Genomic DNA, 10,819 nt, shown 5'->3' with positions numbered 1-10,819 from the left:
TGAAGTCACAATTGGGTACATATCCATAGACAGATGGAAATGTAACTAAAACTTAGGAGACTGGTGGCTAGTGCTAAATCTTTAGGAGCTTTGGTGGATATGGATTGCTGAGGAAAAATATGTAGAGAGAAAAAAAGCCAAGGATAAAATCTTGGGGCAAGTTAAGGGAGAAGAAAGAGGAAGGAAAGAGCAATCAGAGGTCAGAGACTCAACAAGGTGCTTATAAAAGCCTGGAGAAGAGAGAGAGCAAATGTCTTATACTCTTTGAAATTTCTCCCTGTCAAGCCCTCTCCCAGATATGGTAGCACTTAGTTTGTGTTACTTATCACAGTGTAACTGTCATTCTCTAGACTTGAAACTCCTAAAGGTCAGAGACCTGGACTCACTGCATCTTTACTATCCTAATTGTATCGTCGTATCTTGGGACCCAGCTCAGTAAGTGGATCATGGTAGGTACTTTAAGCATCTTGGGAGGACCAGGTAGTGTTCATCAGAAAAATGGAAGCAATATGGTGTTGCACATAAAGCCTGGACTTTGGAGTCAGATGGACCTGGAGTGGCCAATCCTGTTTCCTCCACTTAATAGATATGGGGCATCGCCTAGCCCTTCCTGGCCTCCTCCTTCCCATCCCCTGACAGTATCTGCATTCTGTTGCTGCTTATGAAGTACTTTCATGTGTATTGTTCCATTTGATCCTCTTAACCCCAGGAAGCAGATCTTCTTATCTCTATTTTAGACCTAAGGAAATGGGTTATGAGAATTTTACTTCTCCAAAGTTACACACCTCACAAGCGTCCAGGCTAGGATTTAAACTTGGGTCTTCAAATTCCCAGTTCTCTCCACTATAGCACAGAAAAGAGAAGAGTGATCATTTGAAAGGATAGAACATGGATTGAGGGAAGGTGTTCTCTAGGATAGGGGAAAGGCACCAGTAGAGTGAAAAGTTGTAACTGCTTGCTGATGGCCCGATGATTGACAGAGTGAGGCCTGGCAAGATGTGGGTAGGGACAGGATCGATAGCAAAAGTGGAATGGTAAAGACCTTGCCCTGGTAAAGACAGCGTTAGCTCCTTAAAGATGAGGAAGGGTGAAACTACAGAGATTTTAAGATAAAGAGGGACATTGAATTCTCTTGTCGGTTGGCCATCTGGTGAGTGTGATGGTGGCGTGGAATCCACAAAAGATGAACAGAAGGAGAGCTGAGCACGAGTGACCGACTGCTCGGCCAAAGTTTGATCATTTGAATCTGTTGTTGACTCATTTGACACAAATTTATAATTCGTTAGCTCTCTGCAGCAGCTTGAGAACAGAAAAAGGGAATGGGGAAAGTTGTCCAGAGTCAGAAGGGTGACAGGCGTTGGGGATTCTAAGGTGGTAGGGAGTGTTTTCATGTAATGGCTCACCATGGGAAATCGAGAACAGTAATGAAAGGTCTAGGACAGTGGTTTTCAATCTGTTCCTTGGAGCTCTAAGAATCCACCCCAATGCCTGGCTGGGTAGGGGCGATGTTGGGAGCCCTCCTCTGATTTAACCAAGGTGGATTTTGATCTGTTTATTACTTATTGGAGTTCCAAATAAGTTCTCATTAAGAAGAAAGGGTTCCTCGGCTAAGACCAAAAGGTTTAAAAAACACTGGCCTAAAAAAAAGCAGGAGTGGAGGAGCTAAAGTTTCAAAGATGACAGGAGCGAGGAAGTGAAGAAGCAGTCCATGAATGGGGTTAGACCGCGAGCATGCAGAGAATGGGAAAGGAAACACAAGGACCTTATTCAAAGGACCGGTAGACTGACCCAGAATTTACCTTGGATTTTATACACTCTAAGGCCCTGGTAGGGTTTCTTTCCTGCTGTAGGTACAGCCAGGAAAGAGGGCTGGGGTAGGAGTGGGACCAGAATTAAACATTCTCAAGTGATATCTATAATAGCATTTGTGAGCTAGGAGTTTATCTTTGTGGTGTTTTGCTCAGAGGCTACTGATGATGGTGTTGTGACGGTTATTTGTAACACCATATAAACTGTTTCACGTGTTGGGTCAAAGGATCAGAAGAGCCTAAAAAGTTGGTATAATAAAGAATGTCTCCAGAGCAGTGGTTCTTGACTTTTCATGGGTCATAGACCTTGCTGGTAATCTGATAAAAACTACAGACCTCTCCCAGGCCAAAAAAAGAAGTAGAATTCTGCATAAAATTTCAGGGAATTCAAGGCCCCCCTCCCCCCAGACTCTGTCCGTGGACCTCAGGTTAAGAACTCCAGATTCGAGGGCGCCTGGGTGGCTCAGCCGGGTAAGCATCTGCCTTCGGCTCAGGTCATGATCCCGGGGTTCTGGGTTCGAGCATCGCGTCGGGCTCCCTGCTCGGCGGGGAGTCTGCCTCTCCCTCTCCCTCTGCCTGCAGCTCCCCCTGCTTGTGCTCTCTCTCTGTCAAATAAATAAATAAAATCTTAAAAAAAAAAAAAAAAAAGAACTCCAGATTCCAGTGAACACCTGCAGAGGAGCATCTGATTCTGGAGATCTAGAGTGGGGTTCCAGTCATAGGTATTTCAAAAGACTTCTCTTGGAAATTGTGGAACTTTTCCTTGACTCCTCTCTCTCTCTCCTTCTCTCTCTCTCTCACTCTCTCTCTCTCAAGCCCTTACATCCAATACATCTGTTTTATATTTTAAATACATCCACATCTCACCACCTCCCTATTTCAAGTCACTGTCTCTCATCTAGATTGTAGCAATATCCTCTTAATTGATTTCTCTGCTTCCATCCTTGCCTCCCCTCCCCCTCAGTCTGCACTCCACACAACAGCCAGAGTGGCCCATATAAAAAAAGTTTTCATGTCACTCTATTCATATCAAGTATTCTATTCAAAAGCTTCCAGTGGCTTTCCTGTCTCAAAATATCATGGTATTTGATATTTGGGGTCTTACAGCCTACAGGGTTCTACAAATTGTATCCCTGGCTACCTCTCTTACCTCATTTACTGTCATTCTTCTTTGCTCCATGCCAGCCACACTGGCCTACTTTCTATTTCTCAAACACTTCAAGCCAAGCTCTCTCCCACTCCAGGACCATCACATTTCTTTTTTTCCCCCTGAGAACCCTCTTTCAGATATTGGCATGGCTTGCTTCCTGATTGAAGTCTTTGCTCCAACGTCGCCTCCTCCTGATCACCTTGTATATAATAGCACTTCTACTTCTGTGCCATCATTCTGTCCACTTTACCTTGCTTTTTGCTTCTTCATGGCACTTACCACCACCCGATTCATCGTCTCTTTTTGTTGGTTTCCACTAGAACGAGAGCTTCAGGAGAGCAAGGACTTTCTTGTCTACACCGCTTTGTGTCCAGCACTGAGAACAGTGCCTGTTCCATAATAGGTACTTAGTAAATACTTTTCAAATGAATGAATGCATCCTGGAAAAGGCAGGCAGGATGGTTGTGAGTCTTTATATTGGGATGAGCCAGGGGACACCTGGCTGGCTCGGTCAGTAGAGCATGTGACTCTTGATCTCAGAGGCATGAGTTCAAGCCCCATGTTGGGTGTAAAGCTTACTTTAAAAAAAATATGATCGTACAAATAAAAGCACGTAGTGTATATCACCTTGTCCTTGAGAAAAATACGATAAAAGAGAGTGTTTCCTTGGTTCAAACAATATGATTTCCTTAGTAAAAGGATGAGCCAGAAGAGCTAAGATTGTTTTGCCCAGAAGAGAAGAAGAGATGACCACTTTTTTTTAGGCTATTTCCCAAGGAATCCCTGTGTCGGTGGCAGGTAAACAACCCCTAAGATTCTGTGACTCTCTGAAGTGGCAGTTCCCCAATGGACATTGATACTAAGTATCCAACTCAGTAAGGGTTGACATACTAAAATTATTGCAGGACTCCCATCTCTAAAGATGATGGGAGGAGTTGCTCAGATCAGGTTACTTCTGTATTTTTCTGGCTTCAGAAGGTATTTTGCAGCCCCAGCTGATCCCTTCCTTGCCTTGGCACTCTTGAGGACTTGCAGCCTTGGTGATGAGTTCAGGGGTATAGAATCTGTATTTTTGCCAAAATGGAAACCGGCATACTTACCGCCTGGTCACTTGGCAAAGGTAAACTCTTATTGTGGCCTTCTTTGAAGGAATACCTCTTTATTTTTAACTTCATGGGCAATGCTTTTCTGTGGAACAGATACAAGCAGAAGAAGGAATTGGAGCATAGGTTGTCTGCACTGAAATCTGCTGTGGAAGGTGGTCAAGCAGATGATGAGCGTGTTCGTGAATATTACCTCCTTCACCTTCGAAGGTGGATTGGTATCAGCTTGGAAGAGATTGAGAGCATTGACCAGGAGATGAAGATCCTGAGAGAAAAAGACTCCTCAACAGAGGTAAGCCTGGTCACTGCCTATCATATAGCTCAAGAAGCTACTGTCAAGAGATTGGAATGTTCTACAGGAGGACGATCGAATTAAAATCCTTTTTAAGTTTTAAGTCTCCCTAAAATCATTGTCCTCATTAAGCTTAGTGGAGGAAGGCTGAAGGTTCACCAGGGTAGCCTTCTCTCTAGCTTGCAGTAGTGTTCCCCAGTGCTCTCTGACCTGTAACACACTTCTAGCCATGTGTAATTTTGTGACCTAAATTGGTTTGGGCTGTGAGACGTCCTGAGTGCTGAAGGAATGCATAGGAAGGTGGGCCTTTAAAATCTGTGCTTGACTATAATAACCAAAGGAGAAAGAGGAAAGGGATGGGAACGGAGAGGGAAAGTGGCACTGGAGGAGGGAGAGAACAGAGTAGAAAGAAGAAGATAAAAGGAACGATCGGGAATATATTTAGGTTGGGAGGAGGAATCCGAATTTAACCTTACACAGTGATGCACTCTCACACCCTTAGATCCCCCAAGTATGAGACACAGAAGGACTTTTCCATACACAAAATGTTGGGTATACTGATAAAGAAAACCTGGTGTGACACAGCTTAGGCTGTCTTTGAAAATCATCACCCTGTTTTGGAGCTGCTGCTTCAGAAGATTGGGCTCTGCTGCCACTTACTTTTTGGTTCAGGATACAAACATGGATTGAGTTGAATTTATCAGCTCTCCACAGGCATTTATTTAAGTCCTCAGAGAGACCTCTTCCTAATTTGATTTGTACTAATTAGCGCAGGAGCTTAGGCCTCCTGGTAACATCAACCTCGCTCCTCCTGTTAAAGGATCCAAGAATAAGCAATTAGTATTCTAAGGCCATAAGGCCCCTAGAGCATATCTAGGTGAATGGCTTGCGGGCATTTTGAGGCTGGACTCTTCTGGGTCCTCCCCTGCCCTGTTCGTTGTTGTTGTTGTTTAATGCTCTCTTATTTGGTATGGGGATTGGCTCTGGAAGTGATGAAGCTACAACCAAGTGAACACCTTTTCTCTGATCATACTTTTGTTTCCTCATGCCCCTGGATAGCCAGGGTTCCTTCAAACATTTCTATACGCCACTATATGAAAACTACCAACACATTCTTTCCCCCTTGCCTTTAGGAACACCCTCTTCTAAAAACCTGGATGGGTTCTTGACAATTAATTGCATAGTTACATCGGAAGGGGGTTTTAGAAGAAAGGTCTTAATGATTCTGCTTTAGCACTCAAGGCCAGGCTGAGGAAAGGGACTTCAGATTCAGCTCAAGGGATTTAGCTGGACCATGGAAAAAGCCTTTGGAATCTCCTTCTTTGGAGGGGAAGATTATAAAGCCAAGGAAATTTTTTACTTTTGGTGAGATGATTTCTGGGAGAGCTTTCTCCTCCTTTTCATTCAGCAGGGTACTCTGGCCTCCTCAGGAGAGCTCAACAGCCTCCGCCATTAGTATTCTGCTGCTATCTCTGAGAGACTGAGAGATAGGGAGCGGGCAAAGTTTGAATCCAGGGCTTTTCAAGCACCTGAAAACTTAAGAGCCTGCATAATGGGGTAGGCAGAATGGCAAAAATGCACTTCTGATAACTTAATTTCCTTTCCAGGCATCAACTTCTCATTCACCTCGTCAGGACAGGCCTCCAATGAAACCCTTCGTACTCACTCGGAATGTGGCCCAAGCCAAGTAGGTAGTACTAAAAAGTGGGTTGCCTTTGTAGGCCCCCTGCTTTTATGGCTCAATTGCAGTGCATGAGTAATGGACAGAATGGGCATTGTTAAAAGGCCACGTCCTCTCCTGTGGTGGCTGTTCTTTCATCAGAGGGATGTTATCTCTAATACTTTCTATATGTCTCTCTCCATCAGACATTTCTCTCACAAACTCAAGCTTAAGAATAGGCCCAAAAGAAAACCAACAAAAATAAATAAATCAGAAAGAGGAAAGGAATCTAATGGAGAATTGCCTACTTCAGTTGTTTCCCATTATTGCCTTCAGCAACAATTCTCAGAAGGACATTATTTGCCTACTTAGGATTTAATTCTGAGTTCTTGAGATGCTTTTCCATAGGGTGGCAGGAAAGTCTCCTTCCTCTGTGTACCTTTTAGACCCACCAACTATAAAGACCCCTTCCACGTTGTCATCACTGCTTTGTGGGACATTGGCCTCTGGGATTGCCTTCTGGGTGATGATCCTGAGCTATTTATCTTCTCATGAAAGCTCTTGGCTTTAATGCACCTTCCTGGATGCCTGTTTTTACATATCCTCACAGGAGTTTACACAACTCCTCAGAAGATACCTGGGCAGGGGAACAAGGATGAAACAGACACAGGTTTTGTCACTAAAGAGAAGAGGCTTTTTAGTAGTGCTATTTATGTTTAGTGTTCTAAATGTAATGTGATTCTTGCAGAGTATTTGGAGCTGGTTATCCAAGTCTGGCATCTATGACGGTGAATGACTGGTACGATCAGCATCGGAAATACGGAGCATTACCAGATCAGGGCATAGCCAAGACACCACCAGGTATGAAGGGGTAGGAGGAAAGTAGTTATATTCTTGGTTCCTTGCTCACTAGCATTAAATTCCGACCAAGTACTGTTGCCCTTTAGGAGCGGAAGTAATCTGGACAAAGATTCTAGGCGGTATTCCCTTTTTTTTTTTTTAAGATTTTATTTATTTATTCATAAGAGACAGAGAGAGAGAGGCAGAGGGAGAAGCAGGCTCCCCGCTGAGCAGGGAGCCTGATGTGGCACTCGATCCCAGGACCCTGGGATCATGACCTGAGCCGAAGGCAGACGCTTAACCATCTGAGCCACCCAGGCGCCCTAGCCGGTATTTCTTGTTTTATTTATTGTTAAGATAAATAGCAGATGATTCTGGGAGGATGGAAGCAGCGGCTGCATGATTTTGGAATCCTTCCAGATGTCCTGCTTAGCAGACTAAGCAGCTAGATACAAAAAGCCAAAGTCCCATGGAGGGCAGTTCCACTTCTGGTAATGGCAGAGTAGGTTGTACCAAGGCCAGTCCCTCCCACAGATAACAGGTACAAACTGAAGAAATTAAAACAACTACCCAAAGGAACTAGAGAATGACCAAGAGCAGACACAGGCTGGAGGGCAGTCAACACTTAGAAGAAGGGAACGGTTGGAATTTCTTGAGGGCACAGTCTTTGACTTAACTGTATTCTTGGTGCCCAACTTGGCAATTAGATCATGGTATATACTTGGAGGCATCTTTGGAAGGAAAAGGTGGAGAGGGTGGCCATTATGAAGATGGAAGCAATATGGTATATTAGAAAAAAGACAGACAAACCTGGGGTAACCAATTATTCCTGCCACTTAATAGATAGGACATCATCTAGCCCCTCTGAGCCTCTGTTTCCTTATCTTGTGTATTATCGCATTTGATCCTCTTAACAGCCCTGTGAAGCAAGCATTCTTATCCCCGTATTAGGAAGAGGAAATGGTGTCTGAGAACTGACTTACACAAAGTCAACAAAGCTAGAAAGTGGCCAGGCTAGGATTTGAATTCGGGTCTTAAAATTCCCAATTCAGGGCTATTTCCACTCTAGCACAGAGAAGAGAAGAGTGGTCATTTGGAAGGGTTGCCTATTTCTTACAGCCTCTCACCCATTGGGAATCTGCAGTCATGGTGATGTGGGGGTAGGTGAAACTGAGAAACATACAGTCTTACTGGTTAAGAAATGAGAGAAATGAGACAATATCCCATAAAGGAGAGAACCACGGAAGAGGAGCCCTGATTCTCTATATACACCTCACCTAAATCTCAGGCTGACACCTAAGCTGTGTGTGCCCGGGATGGACTCCAAGCATCCTAGCTAGGGCTAAAATAACTGAATGGAGGATTCAGCTGCTGCCCAATGCAGAGAAAAGAGAATTTGGAATTTTGGTTCTAGACAAATGAACTGCCTGCTAAAATGAAAAATCAGTACTCTTTAGAGGAAAGAAACAGAATTCAGAGTCTCTACAACATAAAATTCACAAAGTCTGGGGTTTAATCCTAAACCACTATACATATGGGGGAAAGAAAAATAGGAAAACGTGACTTACACTCAAGAGGAAAAGCAGTCACTGGAGACCAACACTAGATGATGCAGATGTTGAAATTCGCAGACAAGGACTTTAAAGCAGCTTATTTGCATATTCAAGGGTAGAGGGGAAAATATGCCTGTAATGAATGCAAAGAAATCTCAGGAGGTAGTGTGTAATATAATTTTATATTTACAAACATACCTGCTACCCCGAGGCAAGTATTATTTTAGTCCATGTGGACTGTTGACCCCTCTTGAGATTACAACATACACATTCCTAAATCATTGTGGGTAGACTTACAAGTATCTTAACTTGTTTCTGGACATGTAACGTGTTTATAAACCTCTTAATTTTTAGCAACAATTAGAAAACACCTCCTATTAAAAACACTTCACAAGTTCTACTTAGTGTCAGCCATTGCTGGCAGTCTGTCACTAGAGAATCCAGCAATATCTGGTATGTTACAAGCTCTCAAGAGAGCCTGAACTTCAAAAAGTTGTATCTGATGGATGTAAATTTGCCTCCTAGTTCACTTTGAGTCAGGAGCTAGAACTGTGAACCTAACTTTGTCTTATTGGTGGGTAATAACTGAAAATAAAGATTTTATTTTCTTGCTCAAAAAAAGAAACAAGGAAAAAAGAGGAATAGCAGCAGCAAAGTAGGAACTATACATAAAAAATTCTGAAACTGAAAAATACAGTATCTCAAGTTTGGAAACCCATTAGATGAGCTTAATAGCAAGTTGGCAGTGGCAGAAGAAAGTGTCATTTAACTCAAAGATAGACCAGTACCAATTAGACAGTCTGAAAAACAAAAAATTGGAAAACAGTGAAACAGAGCCTCTGTGACCTGTGGAATAAGGTAAGAAGTTCTATCATATGTACAATTGAAATACCAGTAGGAAAAGAGAGAGAGAAAGAGAAGGGGCCAGGAAAAAAAATTGAAGAAATGATGGCTGAAATGTTCCCTAAATCAGTGAAACACAAATTTGCAGATTCAGAATAATCAAGCCCCAAGCAAGTTAAATGCAAAGAAAACCACGCATAGGCACATCATAGTCAAACTGCTGAAAACCAAAGAAGAAGAAAATCTTGAAAGCAGCCAGGGATAAAGTACACATTACACTTAGAAGAACAGTGATATGAGTTGTTTCTGACTTCCCATTAGAAACAGTGGGAGCCAGAGACAGTGGAACAACATCTCATAGGTGTTGGGGGAGGGGAGAAGACCTGTCACCCCAGACTTTTATACCCAGTGAAAATATCCATTAAAAAAATGAAGGCATAATTAAGACATTTTCAGATAAAGCTGAAGGAATTCTTCACCAGGAAACTGGCGTTACAAGAAATTCTGAAGGAAGTTCCTTAGGCTGAAGGGAATGAACTACGTATAGCTTCTTCAGGCAAAAATTATAATATCGTCCCATGGGGATTATACTGTATGTAGATGTAATACATATGACAGCCATAGCCAAAACGATGGACTAGATGGAACCATTTTTGGGGAGCTTCTCTTGTTTTATGGAAAGTGGTACGTAATATCTATTGCTGTGTAACAAATTACTCCAAGATGTTGCAACTTAATAAACATTTATTGTCACATATTTTCTGAGGGTGAGGAATCCAGGATCAACTTCACTGGGTGATTCTGGCTTAGGAGCTCTTAAGGTCACAGTCAAGCTGTCAGCTGGGGCAGCAGTCTTCTGACAGTTTGACTGAGGCTGGAGGATCTGCTTCCAGCTCATTGGCTCATTCATGTGGCTATTGGCAGAGGCCTCCCCTTGTGGATCCCTCAGTGGGGTCGCTCACAGCTAGGAGCTTCCTTTCACCCAGAGTGAATGATCTGAGTGAGAATGATCAGGATAGAAGCCCCAGTATCTTTTATAATCTAACATTGGAAGTAACATCCTGACTTCTGCCATATTCTGTTGGTCACATAGTATGGGAGGGGACTCCATAAAAGCATGACTACCAGGAGGCTGAGATAGTTGGGGTCCATCTTTGAGGCTGCCTCCCACATGGTTCAATATTAACTCTAAGTAGACTGGAAAGTTAGGAAGGAATATTGTATTACCTAGAGCAACCACTTAAAAAATAATGCCTCAAGGGGTGCCTGGGTGGCTCAGTCGGTTGAGTGTCCAACTCTTGATTTCAGCTCAGGTCATGATTTCAGGATCATGAGATCAAGGCCTGTGTCAGGCTCATGCCCTCTGCTTGGGGTCCTCCCTCTCCCTCTGCCCCTCCCCCTGCTCACACTCCCTCCCCCCCCAATAAATAAATAAATAAATAAAATCTTTTTAAAAAATAATGCATCAAGAGAATAAGAAGACAAGCCACAGACAGGCAGAAAATATTTACCAAAGACACATCTGATAAAAGACTCTTATCCAAAACATACAAAGAACTCTTAAAACTCA

At 43.1% G+C, this 10,819-nt stretch overlaps 1 protein-coding gene across 1 annotated transcript; it reads left to right on the top strand.

Annotated features, from left to right (window-relative positions):
- The first annotated feature begins 4,023 nt into the window (after positions 1-4,023).
- Positions 4,024-6,907, top strand: LOC102745255 (immunoglobulin binding protein 1). The gene is made up of 3 exons (XM_081809961.1): positions 4,024-4,353; positions 5,961-6,040; positions 6,762-6,907. The coding sequence occupies exons 1-3, from the start codon at positions 4,039-4,041 to the stop codon at positions 6,886-6,888; spliced, it is 522 nt and encodes a 173-aa protein (XP_081666087.1). The 5' UTR covers positions 4,024-4,038; the 3' UTR covers positions 6,889-6,907.
- Positions 6,908-10,819: the final 3,912 nt, after the last annotated feature.

This window comes from Leptonychotes weddellii, unplaced genomic scaffold, assembly GCF_054177405.1.
Source record: "Leptonychotes weddellii isolate Sample4059 unplaced genomic scaffold, ASM5417740v2 HiC_scaffold_1593, whole genome shotgun sequence".
NCBI classification, from domain to species: Eukaryota; Metazoa; Chordata; class Mammalia; order Carnivora; family Phocidae; genus Leptonychotes; species Leptonychotes weddellii.
Note: the sequence above shows the minus strand (reverse complement) of the source record. Positions and strands in the feature narration are given on the sequence as shown.